The 15,421-nt window shown below is 41.8% G+C and overlaps 1 protein-coding gene across 6 annotated transcripts in view; it reads right to left on the bottom strand.

Annotated features, from left to right (window-relative positions):
• MAST4 (microtubule associated serine/threonine kinase family member 4) overlaps positions 1 to 12,987 on the bottom strand; it is a 290,337-nt gene extending 277,350 nt beyond the window's left edge. For 4 of the 6 annotated variants that reach the window (XM_033085235.2, XM_033085237.2, XM_033085238.2 and 1 more), the window contains exon 1: positions 12,760 to 12,914. In XM_033085235.2, the coding sequence (XP_032941126.2) occupies positions 12,760 to 12,834 (75 nt within the window). In that variant the 5' untranslated portion in view covers positions 12,835 to 12,914. Of the gene's footprint in view, positions 1 to 12,759 lie in introns of all 6 variants that reach the window. The other 2 variants (XM_033085236.2, XM_033085242.2) reach the window with 2 other exon arrangements.
• Between the last annotated feature and the right edge of the window lie 2,434 nt (positions 12,988 to 15,421).

The following is a 15,421-nucleotide window of genomic DNA, read 5'->3' as shown; positions in this document are numbered from 1 at the left end:
CATATTTTTCCGTGTTGGTTTATGTATGTATAACCTCTTTAAGGATTAAAATTATGCAGTGTGGTATTGCTTTGTCTCCTAGGAAACCAGCAAATCTATTTAAAAGCAACTATACCTAAACACAGGGAAGATACTGCCAAAGACTAACCACGCATAGGAAGAAAGTTCCTGTTCAAAAAAACTAAGGCACATAACAAACACAGCCTCAGACAGTCAAGACATCTTGGAGGTGGATTAGCAAATTCAAAACTAAACAGTGAGGATTAACACACTAACCACCTCTCAATTATCTCATGAAAGCACATTACCTCAACAATAGCCAATGAAGACAGAGGGACTCATGACTAATGAAAACCACCACCACACCCAGTCAGAAATTTCAACTGAAATTATTGTGTTTACAGTATCACTGAAGCTGCAACTGCCGCCCTTGCACACACATTCAGCTTAAGCTTATCCAGTAAAAACAGTTCCTCCATCAACTGCTGCCTAAAGCTCAACACTCACTAGAAAAATCTGGCCAGCCACCAACCACAAACTTTAGCTGATCTGGGGGCAGCACCACCAATACCCAAGTCAGCAAGGATCACACTGTCCTTTTACAGACCCTGAAGCATACCTAGGCTCCTGTGCAACTGCCTGGCAGTGTATGAGGTCATGAAATCTTGGGAGCAGACTAGTGTTGATCTGAAGTCATTTCCCTCAAAATACATACAATATGTACTGCCCTCAACAACATCTCACAGGACAAATGCATTTGTGGCATTTGCTTATGTAAGTATGGCTCTGTTTCCTCATTTGTTTCACAGGAACAAGATTTCTGCACAAAGTCTATCTTCATATCAGACAACAGTAGGATCCTTTTTCCAGAAGCTGTACACACAAAGTTCTATTGTCAAAATAACTATTCTGCAACACAACCTATTAAAGTTCCCAAAAGGAAAGAATAAAAGGAAAGGCATTCATTTAATTAGAAGATCACTAGCATTAAAATAGGGGGATTTTTTAATAATAGAAGTAGGAATATTTCAATAACTGCAACTAGATATAGGTGAGATACTAGCACACCTGTACTTCAAAAAACATACCTAACCTGTCCTAGAGTAAAGCCCACGTCCTCACAGATGTTTAGTTTGCTAATTCCAATTCTGTCTTTGTTTTTCGCTGACAGATCTATGACTTAATATATCTACACTTGTCATCTGTAGTTTCTGCAATTTACTTTTTCCTAATTTAATGTCAAAACAACATACTACTTACGAGTATCTTATTGGGAAAGTACACCTGGAATAAAAGTGCTTTAGCTTCCACTGCTATAAAACCGGTCTCTACCTGCTTGTAAGTTACGAGGGCATGTGTAAGAAGCTATTCCTTTGTTGAGCAGAAGGTGCAATGCCAGTTTCTGGCACAGCTGCTCTTTTGGGCAGTGTGCAGGCATGGTAAGGCAGACTGTAACAGCAGGGCTTGCAGGTCTCTGCTATTTCAGTGGTTTAATATACCAAAGTTCAGATGTGCTTTTCTTCACCCTCAAATAAGCTTACACCTAAAGTGCCTGATAGCATGGCTTTAGGTTTTTGCATATTTTAACATATTTTTTCCTTCAATTTGTGTCCAATGGTCCTTTTAACACAATGCTAATACTAGCAGAAGCATAAAAATTACTGAGCACCATGGAGAATGTTTTCCCCTAGCCCTACCTTATCTGAATCTCTCCTACTCCTCTAAAATCCTTACCCTACTTTAACTGTAGGACCACGGCTGTCTGAATGTAACTCTTGAAGTTTCAGTTGCCTCAGTTTTCAGTCACCAGTTATTACCTCCGACAAGAGCATAAAAATATGCATGCTGAATTAGGTGGAAGCAAATCAGGGGAGACCACAAAAAGTGCTGCCAGGAGGGAAGGTAATATTCAGCACAGTGATACTACTGTAAACCAGCAGGAATATTCTTTAACTCACGTTTTCCTTTCTAGAACCTTACTAACACTGAAGTTGGAAAATATCAAGCCCAGCCACTAAAACAGCCTGTCAAATGCACCACTACAGAAACTATGTCTCCAAGTACTAAATAAACACATCTTTTGTTGCTCCACACAACTACATTAACGCACACTCAGTGTGAGTATACTTACACGTCCTCTCAGCAGAACTAAGCAACCCTGAACCTACACTGTAATTCCAATACATATTTTGTGGTTCAGTAAACTCAGGAACTCAATGAAACTCAAGCAAGTCAATGACAGTCACCGCTCTGCAATGGCAAATAAGTGATATGCCCAAGGTCATCTCCTTGCTGCTTCAGCTGTAACTTACAACCACATTTTCCAAATGCATGTGCAGCCAGTTCAATATGCAGTACTCTGCTTGATGCAAAGATATTCCAAGGAAATCGATGTCATCTTGAACTGTGTGGAGTGTGTCCTCCAGTGGGGTAATGTGTTAACACCAGCAGTATCAGAACAAATGGGAAGGGGGAAGAAAGCACTGATAGCAAGTTAAAACTCACACAGAAACTTTACATTAGCCCAGCTACTCGGTTGAGCTTAAGGATTTCCCTGTGACCTTTTGTAAACAATCTATTCTGCTAGCTAGCCTAGAACAAAATACATTAGGTGAAATTCACTCTGCCCTTCCCTGCCATGTACTAAGCACAAAACCAGAAACACAGTATGGAAGTCATCCGAGGCATTTTTGTTAACAGCCTGAATAACAGCTTTACAATGAAAGCACCCACTGAGCCATAGCTACAGCATTATTATGTTCTAGTAAAAGTTTCCTGAGGTAACAATGAAAATCAAATTAGCAGTTTAGTGCAGTAGTTCATCTGCTTCATTCACCCACAGCTCTCTTCCTCAGGACTGCAAGGCTATTAAAAACAACGGAATCATTAATAGTCCAAGTGCAATTAATTATACGGTCCCACTAGCATGGCAGCATGGCCTCACAATGGAAGTTTGTTACTTGGTAGAGAAGCACCTATAATCCCTAAAAATTAAAAATACATTAATATTAAATTATTGTATAATATTAAATTATTATATTATTATTTAAATGATATATTGAGATATGCACACATGTTTAAATAAAACTCTGCAAAATGTATCTAATACAGAAGCTACTCTGTCAGGCAACAGTGACTCTTTCTTGGCTATAGAAGTTCCCATCCTATAACCAATTATTTTCACACATAGTAATTTTGGAACAGGTTTTCATAGCTTATATTGTGGTTGGGTTTTTTCCTTCTCCTGAAGGTCACTTCAAGAGCTGTTTGATCAGAAAGGCAAAAAAAAAAAAATTCTCATTTTCTAGTTCAAGACTATGCATGTTATCCTTTAAAAACAGTCTCACATTCATCCCTGGTTCCTACTTGAAATTTAAGTTACTCAGTAAAGAAACCTGTGGCAATGGCAGCCAGGCTGTTTATATTGCTGAACACTTAAGCTTTAACCCTTGAGGTACTTGTAGCTCACTTCTGAACAGTACAACTTCATTAGCTCAGTCACATTTGTACAGGCGGGCAAGGCATTCATCCCACTGTCGCTTGGCTGAAGCCATATAGTCTTTCAGACAGCAAATTTGATGAGGGCATCTCTTTCTGGCAAGAAAGTGTAAGAAAGAGACCTTACTTAGCTCAGTAAACCAAAAGCTAAGATAAGTTCCTGGCTTGATTTCAAAGCACAGATCATTTGCCACCACACCCCCTTGTTTCTCACTTTTTTCAGCCACCATGTCTTCAGTTTTTTGCTTCCACTCTATCACAAAAAAGGAGCTATCAGTATTTCATGACTATAAGCAACAGTCTCCCACAAGTCATATAGCTCAAAACCCAGCACCACTCAACAATTATAAAGTTTCAAAAATAATTCTAAACACCATAGCTGCAAGAGAAGAACTGAAAAAACCTGACAAAACTGAAGGTTGAAGCAACAAACCATAAAACTTTGCAGTAGGACCTTGTGTGTTTTAGCCCGCAGAGTACAGTAATTTCACGATTACAGGCCGCACCATTTTGACTAAAATTTTGGTCCAAACCCAAAGTGCGGCTTATAATCAGGTGCAGCTTATATATGGACAAAGAACAAAAAGTTGCTGTTTTAGTTTGGTGGACAGGCGTCTGCTGAGAAAGGCAGGAGCCTATCTTTGAAATGGAGAATGTAAACCCCCTCCCTCCAAATTATTATAATTTTGAAATCAAGGGGATTTCAGGCAAAAATATGGGAATTAGGAATAACAGTTCTTTACTAGGGAAATTAAAATAGAAATACAGTACTACAAAGAAACAAACTCCAAACCCTGACAAAGTCAGAGTACAACATGACACCCTGTCAGGCAGGGTGTTGGTAGCAGTCCCATTAAATGGTGGCTGCATCATCCTGCAGTGACAGATGTGGTTCGGTTGAAGCAGTGCTCCTGCAGAAGGTGCAGTTTCTGTCCAGAGGTCCAGTGGTGATGTGGAGAAATCCAGTTTTCCTCTGGAGTCCAGTGGAGAAAGGGGCTCCCTTAGTGTCCCAAAACCTCTGGTTTTGTCTTGGTAAGAAATGTTGGGCTCTTCCTCCTGGCTGGAGCAACTTCCAATGGGATGCAGTAATTTTATCAGTCACACAGTGGGACTCAATGGCCATTAGCAGAAAATGACTCGCTGGAGGAAGGATGGGTTGTGAAAAGATAAAGAACAATGCCCTGCCTGGTTTCAATGGATGGCCCAATAGCAGAATATCTGCCGTTGAGATAAGGATCACTGCCCCCACCCTCAACAGATGGTGATAGAACAGATACCTTTTATCACACTCTGTATTGTAACGTGCAGCTTATAATCAGGTGCGGCTTATATATGGACAAAGAATGAAAAGTTGCTGACACCCGGAAGTGCAGCTTATAATTGTGAAATTGCTGTATTTCAAGCTCACATTGCTGTTTTTAAAGGAGTTTAGCAATGGCATAGTATTGCTGGTGATACCATAACATTGAGAAGTTCCCAGTATAAGCTAGAACGCTACTGTGCATATCAAAAAACAACAACCAAAAAAATAAATTAGAAACAAAACAAAAATTTTCTTCCTCCCTTCCTCTTTCCCTGTTAAAGAAGCTGTTAAGAAGACTGGTATTCTGGTATTTCTCTTCAGACAATGCCTGAGCAGGTCAGTTTCCAGCCCAGCAGGAGAACAGGCAGACCCTATGTTACTGAAGTTCTTAATAACATACATTTGCTTTGTCATAATGGATGTAAGAGAAAACCTCCAGCCTGGTGTCAGAGCAATTTTACTGAAGGAAGATTCAATAGAAAACTTCGGGGACTCAGTTCTCATTACTAATCTTTGTAGTCTTTGTGCCTCTTATTCCTAAGTTCCCCAATTCTGCATTTCATATTTTTGCACTAAAGGAAGGGTAAATCTTTTTGTCATGCCTTGTACAGAAAAGCATTGCTAGTTAATGTTTGCCAGCTCTAGGTAGTAACAAAAACAGTAGGATCAGAAACGAAGTATTCAATATGTATTAATTCTTCAGTACTGCAATCTTTGAGCACGGTTCTGCTTTGGGAGTAGGTGACAGAGTGCATAACTTGTGACAAAATCAAGAGGAAAGCTACCTCATGGCACGAATTGTTGCAGAAAAAGGCTATCTAACAGCTCAGCCTCCTAGTTCAAGGATCTCCTCATTTACACTGTACTTGGCCATGCTTTTATTTTATGCCTCAAGACTTCAGATTCTTATTCCCTTCTACAAGCTCAACTTTACACAAGCTATTACTGCTAGCAAAGCAGTCCCATCATACAGAGCTTCCTCATAGTAGGAATATATATACATATCTTGTTATGTTTACCAACATTCAGTTCAAAGCAGCTCACATCTAGCCAACACACTGCCAAAGGCAGCAGACTATGCTGGACTCAGGCTGGATTGCTTCTACAGAACTGCAGCTTTTCAAAAAAGATGTTTCTTTACATTTGGGTTCACAGTTGGACATACAGACACTAAGGGATACTGAAGATTAGCCTCAGGACTATGTCCACCGGTCTGAAAAATCTGAAGTGTGCAAAAGGGCCTCTCAAACATTTTTGCAAAATATCTAGATCTTGAAGACTGTTAATTATCAGTTCCTCATGCACCTCTTTCCAGAAAAATTTTAAGTATCTAAATAGTTCTGGTGCAAAAAAACAGATATGCAACTCAGTGTATCGTTCTGCTTCTTCACTTCTGACTTATTCCAAGTGAGAAGAAAGATAGATATTCTGGTTATAGATTTATTTAAATCCACCATATTCTTGAAAAGAAGTTCCAGGGAGCTGCAAACATTACTACTTGATATTCTCAAATATCAAGCAGTAGCACATGGCTGTTTTAGATTGAGACCTCAACCATGCGTCTCCATGTGCCAGAGGATTTCTGAGACAATAAATGTACATAGCAGCACACACCTTTAAAGGCCTATCCTGTACAGGAAAGGTTTATAGTAGTAGACAAGCATACATTTTTTTCATACTAAAAGCAAACCAATGAAGTCTTTTACATGACTTGTGAGACAGCCCTACTCACTTAAATTGTCAAATATTTCACTTCATAGGTAACTTACCACAAACATATCTAAAAACCTAAAGCAATGATGTTAGTCTGGCTGACGTGCCACAGTAACAGTTTTGCAGCTGCTCTAGACTAGATGAGTGCTTTCTTTCATCTCGCCACAATCATTTTAACCCTGAGAAGAATACATTTTTTGATGATATCACTATTCTTTAGTACGAACTAAAGATCACACTCTAGCAATTAGGCTATTCATCTTTAGCCATTTATCATTCAGGTGTGCTAAAACAGAGAAGAATCTATCACTGTGAAAGCCTGAAACAATTAGAGGAAAAATCTATGGTATGTCCTACACAGCCTGCGAATGTCTCATGGTTACTTCTGCAGCAGGATAAGCAGGAAGGGAAAGAGGTAACAAAAACAGTACTTCTAGCTAGGTCACAGTGACATTTTACCAGAACTACCACTACCTCCGTTACATACAGATGCACACGTAAACATTGCCATCACATCACACACTGCTTATTTTAGCCCAAAGTATTCTGATTTCCACCCCTCTCCCAAACAGCACCACAATTTTATTGGGGTGAAGATCTGGCACATAATACGTAATGCTGAAGGGAACGTACCTTCCCAGGGGGCATAGGCTAAAGGATGAATGTGCAAAGGAGTACAGTAATTGCACGAATACAAGCCGCACCATTTTGACCAAAGTTTTGGTGGAAACCCGGAAGTGCGGCTAGTACTCCAGGGCGGCTAATATATTAACAAAAATGTGATATCTGCCCTTACCTGGTACCATGCTGGTCCTGTCCCGAGCAAAAATGGTTTGAAATCCATGGTTTCCTGTTATTCCGACAATGAACCAATCAGAGAACAGCTTATTGCCTGCCTGTGGATGACTGCTTTACTGAGAGGCAGGGGGTATTATCACGGTGAGTTACCTCAGTGAGTTACCTCGGCAGTTTGATAAAAGTGTGTGATATTTCTCTGTACTTTTTAAAGTGTTTTCAGTCTTGTGCGCCTGCGCAGCTGGCCGTGCTGGCGCAGATGGGGGGGGTGGCTGGGCAGGTGCAGATCAGGAGAGGGGCCGGGCCGCACCGTGCTCGCACGGAGGAGCGGCTGGCCATGCTGGCACGGAGACGCAGCTCCACTAAGAGCTCAGCTGCCTGCCCGCGTGGCTGAGTGCCTGTTTAAAGGCAGCGTGGATCCGTTGGGAATGCTCGCAAAATGACCACACTATTGTTCGTGCCTTTTTCAGCTTGTAAATAAAACTTGCAGGGTATGCTGCCACAGCTATGGTCTGTGTCTTTTTTCACTTGGAAATAATTTTTCCAAGGTCGGCACCTGCCAGTAAGTCCCGGTGATCCCACAAGTCTGTTACTAAATGACGACTTTGTGAAAGTTCGCCGCAAACGAAAGTGCGGCAAATAATTGGGTGCGGCCTTGTTTATTGACAAAGACATGAACTTTGCCGACACACCGGAAATGCAGCTTATACTCTGTGCGGCTTGTAATCGTGAAATTACTGTAATTTCTAGAGCAATACATTCCTTACCACACTCCTCACTTTGCTATGAATACTCTAATGACAAAATCTTAGCTTCCTAGTAATTAATTCTCACCATGCAGTCCTCATGAAGCTGCAACAGATTGCAACATGAAGAGCAAGAAGGCAGATTCAGGAGAAGAGTTAGCCACAACAGAAAAACGTTTTGTACTCACTCTATGCAGTGAGAGAGATCTTTTTTAATACACAATACACACTAACTAGATAGTGGGAGAAAACATACAAAAGTCAACTTCAAAGTTCATTGGACACTTTTTATGAGAAATCCTATCTTGTCATGTTGCTCATCATCTCAATTCTTAAAAACTTGAATAGTCACTTCACTGCGAAATATTGAATTTACAGAGCAAGAACAGGAATTATTTGAGAACAAAATAACATGCTTCCCTCCCTATTTTTTGTGGGTGGTTTTAAGTTTTAAGGGAGATTTTTTAACCATCTAGAATAATGATGAGAACTCACTATGGTGATTCAGAAGACACTGGTACATTCAGAAGCTTCTGGATCCATTTCAGACAGCTGTGTTACATGGCAAAGTATGATTCCAAAAAGAATTCTGATCCTTCCTGGTTTGTTACTCTGCTTTGGCAAGCAATTGATAAGTTTTGGCAAGTTACTGTGACAAAGGTTATAGAAAGGTGTTGGAAAAGACACGCAACTCCAAGACACACAATTTAACCTTCAGATCCTTAAGAATACTGGTGTAAGCATGGAATCCACAGTTTGCCTTCATTTTCCTCTTCAGAAACAAGGTCAAACCAAGTGAGCTTTCACCCCCTCTATAAAACACTGACTAAGATTTGAAAGCCACCGTCAAAAAAGGGATGTCCTATGTTGAACTGAAAGACTAAAACATTTTGAATGATAGAAACTACTGCAGCCAATGACATTTGGCACCATTTGCCTCAATAAATTTCATAAACCATGTTTCCTGTTCACAGTCGCGTTTTTGCCAAAAGGAAAACCAGTGTACAGAAGACAAAAACACAGCAGAAAGGAAAATAGGGAAAATGCTGGAGTTTTTTGCATTTATCCCTGTTTTTACAATGCCAGTCCAGTACCAACTACTCACACAGAGCAGAAGCAGACAGATTACAACAGAAAACATACTGTTGCCCAGCCTCAAGTCTTCTCTTGATAGTCTGGAAAACACTGTTTCCAGAAAAGAGAGTTCTGAAGAGAGTATGGAAAAAATAAAAAAATTAAACAACCACACAGCGTTAAAAATGCAGTGACCCATCATCTCCTTGAGTGCCCTTCACCATGCAATCCCATCCTACCTGCCATCAGCAGTTAGCCACTCACCTGAGAAGAGCACAGGCAAATAATCTGCTTGAATTCATTTGTGTTTATGTGCTTGCTATCTACAGCACTTCAATGCACATATGTTCCAAATGCAAAGCACTTCTCAGATGTTGGTGTTAAACTCTTATTTAATTCTCATGTGTGTAAGACCTCAATGTAAGACATCAAAAACACTTCAGAAACTGATGACTGTAATCTTGTAAACTATTATTTGTTCTTGCTTACATGAAATGAGAGATTGCTTTTCTTCAGGTATTTTGTGGCTTTTTTTTTTAAGACTAAGTTTATGCAACTGTAGCATGAAGTAATGACAAGAGGGAGAAAAAAAAAAGTGATATACCATCTCTTCCCACTCCTTCCTTCCCTGTTTTCCTTCAGGACTTAACTCTTTCAGACACAATACTCAGAAGAAGAGTTACCATGCTTTCAGTTCTGCAGTCTAATTTCTGAACACAATAGAGGCTGACCTACTCTCAATAGGAAGCATTAAGCTTCTTTCACTGAGGCAGGGAGATGATCCACTTTTTGGTAGAGTAAAAACATTCATATTATTCTTCAGGAAAAGAGATAAAACTCATAATAGACCACAAACTGCAAATTAGCTGTCTGGGCTACATAAAAAACAACACTGCTTGAGAGACCTCTGAAATAATCTCTCTGTTCTAGCAGATCTGGCAAGGTGTAAATCTGAGTATGACACCACGTTTTTTGACATCATGCTTCAAGACAGATGTGACCAGCTGGAATGAGTATGCAGGACAGCAATGAGAATGATCAGATGTCTGGAAACACATTCTGCAGGGGAAGATGAAAGACACTGGGGCTGTTTAGTCCAAAGAAATACAGGAGGAGACAAGTTGTCAAGGATATCTTATACAAGGTCATAAAAGAAGAAATAGTTCTACTGAAATACCACATTAAATAGTAATGTGTATGGGAAAATCTACACATGTTTTCTAATTATCTATTTATTTAGTTTGGAAACATTTTATATGTCACGACTTAGAAGAATTTACTGACAGCTAAAGCAGAAATAGAGGTAGCAGGACAATCTGTTCCACTGCTGTCTGAAGGATACTGAACAGCTGTGACAACAGATTCAATTCTGCTACGTTGGCAACAGGAACAAGGACAGGACAAGAGCAGAAATGAAACCTGCAAGCACAGGATCAAACAGTGGGGATCCATATCACTAAAAGAACTCAGTAACAGAAAATCACAGAGAACATCAACATTTTCATTATTTGACAGTAATTAAATAGGATGTTAATGTGAAAACAGTGACTTCAAACACTTCTCTCAATAGGATACTTTCAGTAGGTGGCACATAAAGAAAGCCTGAAATCATCTGTACATGCATCTTGGACCTCAGCCTTGCTTTTTTCCACAGTCCTTAGAGACTTCCATGTGAATAGATGCTTTCTCAGTCTGAAATTAACCTCTGCACTCTAATGCACTGGTGTCCTTGCACAAAAAAAAAAAGTTATTGTACAGGTGGACTTGCCAGGTGGTTCCACAAGTAGGCAGAAATTCAGCTGCAAACATTGACTATAACAAAATGGAAGGATGGGCAAAAACGAACCACAAAGAACAGGCAAAAAAAAAATCTGGTTTCAGGTAATAAAGGAATCTAGTAGAGGGGAATAAAGAGGACAGAATAAAGCTGCGTATTCCAAGCAAATTCTCCCACAACACTAACCTGAGTTCATGCTGCTATCTTCTAGCACTACTAACTGAAGGTGAGATACCAGATTGCCCTTACAGAATTTCAAAACTCCATGATTGCAACGTTGAGTTATTTTTGGGCTTACCTTCTTCATACTGTCAACTCAAAAGACGCCTGTAATCTATCTCCAAAGCACACAGAGAAATAACAAGCCTTTACCAGAAATTTACTGGTCTGCCAGCAGCTCCAACTTCAGCTAACTGAACAGATAGACTTTGTATATTTCTACACTATTATGCAGACTTACAAACTGAGCACTAAACCATCTAGACACCACATAATTATGGTAAGCATAGCCTCAAGCCCACATGTACCACTCCTGCCGAGAAGTAGGATATCTTGATCACCTAGCAGTGTGCTCCATGCCAAGAGCAGCTATGGAGCTCCTCCATAGTTCACTGAAAAAAAGCAAGTTCACATCTATATGTATTTTTTTTTAAAATGTGGATATAACCACATTCATTCTACTCCTATCACAAATGCATTTCACTGTAAATACATTCTACTCTGTGGGGGCTCATGCAGTAGAAAGAAACAAGGAACCTGGTCTGAGTTTGAATATTTAAGAAAAAAGTAGAAGGATACAGAAAGACATATTTAATTCCAATTCATCATGCAGTTCTACAGTTGTATGAATTTAACAGAATGCATGGGGAAAAGAGAAAAACAGGAGCTATATAAACAGCCATTACTGCATTACTGACAACCACAGCTTAACTAGTTGAAAATAACTTCAATCAGCTTAACCAATATTCCTCTGGAAATGCAAGGTTTCTCAAAAAAACTTTTGCACATCCATCTGCATAAAGGCACAGAATAAAGCAACATCACCTAAGAGCAAATTGAAAAGTTGACCAAAACAAAAGACCATAAATAAGGCACACAAGAGATGATGCACTGAAGCAAAGTAAAGCAGCAGTCAGACTGAACAATGCACTTGGTTGGGGTCATGCCTTGAAATAGATTTAAGGAGTGTGAATCATGCAACAATAAATAAATAAAATAATTTTTAAATATCCGTCTCAAGACCCAAAAAGGTCGTTTTACTCTAACACTGTGGGGTGGCTGTTCTGTCTCAGGAGTGCCGTTGGAAGGTATTGTGGTCAGATCAGGAGAGAAAAGGGAACAAAACCCGTATCCGCGTATCACGGTATGGATCTATCACCCACAGAGCAGCTCCATGATCCACAGCCTGTCATAAGCGGTCACCAGAGGATTACCGTAGCGTGGGGGCTTGCCCATCACATCCTTCTGGCATTAAAGAGTTTGCTTTGGAGCAACGCTTCCCAAAGGTGACACACTCGGGAGGAAAAAAAAAGAAAAATAAAAGAAAAATAAAAACAACACACAAACACACACACACATAAGCTTTCCTAAAACAAAAAAATCTCCTTTCCATACAAAAAACCCCAACTCTCGATTATCGGCAGGCAGAGGGCTAGAGCCGGCAGAGCTCTACCAACAGGAAGGTCTCGGATCAGCCGGGGCTGGCGCGCAGGGGCTGTCCCCAGGTGCGCACGAAGCCGCTCCCGCCACGGGCCACCCCCGCCTGGCACCCGGGCCGGCCGCGCTGCGGGGCTCCCGGCGCGGCCGCGGAGCAGAAGGAGGAGAAACAGCCGCTGCCCCCCGGCCCCGCGCACCTCTTCATCCCGCTCCTCCAGTGAGGCGTCGTCCTCTGCCCGCCCGCCGGGGATCGCCCGCTCCGGCGAAGCCATCGCCCCGCCGGGGGCCGTCGCCGCCCCGCCGCCGCCGCCGGGCTCTCCTTCCTCGGAGAGAGTTTCCGAGCCGGAGGAGGAGCCCGAGCAAGAGGAGCCGACGTGGCCGGCGCCCCGTGCCCGCTCCAAAGCCGCCGAAACTTTCTCCGCCATGGCCGGGGGCTCAGAGCCGCGCTGCCCGCATGCCCCGCCGCCACAGCCGCGCTTCCCGCCCCGCAGAGCGCCGCGCGGGAGCGGCAGGGCGCTCCCGGGCCGGGCCGGGCCAGCACCGCGCTCCGGGCGGCGGGCGGCGCCTGCGGGCGGGCGGGGCGGGCCGGGCCGGGCCGGGCGGAGCCAGCGGCGCGGGGGGCGGGCCGGGAGCGGCGGAGCGCGACGGGAGGGCGGCAGGTAGCGGGCAGCGGGGCTGGCTCTGCTCGGCGAGGGGAGCTGTCCCCACCGCGGGACGAGGCAGCGGAAAAGCGCGATGTCCCGCGGCTGGCGGAGCCCCAACAGCCCGGTCCCGCCGCCCGGTGCAGAGACGGCAGCGGGGTCTGCCAGAGCCCGAGATCTGCCGGGATCCACTCGGCGTGGGCGCAGCGAGCCACGCTCCGCTCCGGGCCGATGTCACTGGTTTAAGTAAGGGCAGCTGTTTTACATTATATGAAGGTTTTCTGCGCCCCTCTCTTCCTCTCAAACGGAGCTACCTGCCGTTTATGGCAGCAGCAATTTTGCTGTCTTCGTACCATTTTGCAGAAGGCTACAGACTCCTAGTTGTGATCTTGCAGCAAACCAGAGTCCTTTTGAGTGACTGAAACGGGCATCAACATTGGGATTTGTTACCAAGCTTTCAGTCTGAAACCAAAGCAGATGGCAAAAATTAGACACCTGAAAGCTTTTGCAAATCTTTCTGGACAACTCCTTCGTGTTTAGGACTTAAGTAGCTTTTAAACTCAGTTATCCTGTCAATTTTTAAAATATTTTTTAGATATTATTTCGAAAAAAACTCAGTTTTTTTTTCTTTCCTGAGAACATAGATCGTCATCTAATGTGCTAATTCTACGTATAAATATGTAATAATATATAACAGGGCCTTACTTGCATATGCCTGGACCCCGGATTAACCCAATTATGAAATCAAAACAGACTAAGAGCTTTTGTAATGAAGTCCCACAACATCACTACAGAATATCTATCTTCTCCATTTCACAGAAAGAGAAATGTGAGCACAGACCAGTTACTGATGTGCTCTAATTAACACAGTACATAGTTGATGAAAATAGAAACCAGAATGCAAGTCTCCCCTTTTCAGATTTCTAATTTGATCTGTTTATCCAGTACACCGAGATGCTAAATGAAAAAAAACGCAAATTATTGTTATTATTGTCGTTGTTGTTGTTTTGTTGTTGTGTTGTTGGTGTTGTTGTTATTACTACTAATATTATGTGGGTCATCCGATTAGCAGTGAAAGGAAAAACAATGATACAAAATTCTCCAAATCTCAGTCCTTCTCTGTTAAGAGCAAGCTTTTGATGCTGGATATTAGATTGTAACGATGCTGATAGCTCTTTGTGATTTCTTATCAGTGTTTAGATCAGACCTTTAAAAGTTAATTTATTGTGAAAGAGGATTCTAAGAGTCACTAGGGACAGAATTTGACCCAGAAATTTGCCTATACCAACATTTAATGATAAAGAAATATGAGATACACACTCACAGGCAAAAACTGATTTTAGCTAAATTGCACACATATACTACTCCAAATCTAACTCTAATAATTTTAAGTAAAAAGAGTTCTTCCTTGGTACGCCATGTTTTGCACTTAAGTGGTTACATTTCCAAAACCTGGATTTAGTCGTAATTCTTGAGTCCTTGATTTTAAAGCTAAACCTTTTTCTGTCAGAATCTGCCTCTGGTTTAGTGTCATTCTCATACAGAACAACTTGCTTAATTTCCTACCTGTTCTTCACAATGTGTAAGAAAATTGCCAAAGGGTAAAAAGCAACGCTGCAGGTCTCTGTCATTTCTTTCTCTTGCTTCCAGAGATGAAACTGGAAAAAATAGAGGTTAGCCAAAGCACTTCTACACTTCAGTTATTACCAGCTGCCAGAACAGCCCCTGTAATCTGGGGGCAGCAAGGAATACATTAGAACAGTCACTGAACTGCTCTAATTTATGCCATAAATTGAAATCTAAGAAGGCACTCAAAATTTATTGTATCACCCCAGAGTTACAGAAGACAAGTGACAGTATTGTTCTGCTCTGGCTTCTAGACTATGTCAGATCACGTGCTCTGCTAACATTATCTTACAGGAACAGAAGAGGGATGCCGTGTTGCCTGTAGTAGCTAAAAGGGAGCTAAAAGCAAAGATGGAAGCTTACATCATTTTCCAGCCTGGGAAATGTACTGTTGCTTGCACTTCCCCATCACAAATCAGTGAGGTACTTTCTAGTAAAAGACTGAATATCTGGCATGACTTGAGAAGCTCATTTTGAAAACATTTGTTGAGAAGAAGTCCATATTTAATAAGCTTTGAGCACCTTCTGTCATGCACTAGACTCACTTGGTGGAAGGTGGAGGGTGTAGAGTGGTCTAATATCAGCTATTACA

The sequence above is a fragment of the Catharus ustulatus genome, chromosome Z (assembly GCF_009819885.2).
Source record: "Catharus ustulatus isolate bCatUst1 chromosome Z, bCatUst1.pri.v2, whole genome shotgun sequence".
In the NCBI taxonomy this organism is placed as follows: Eukaryota; Metazoa; Chordata; class Aves; order Passeriformes; family Turdidae; genus Catharus; species Catharus ustulatus.
The sequence above is the reverse complement of the archived record's forward strand: the minus strand, read 5'-3'. Positions and strand labels throughout refer to the sequence as shown.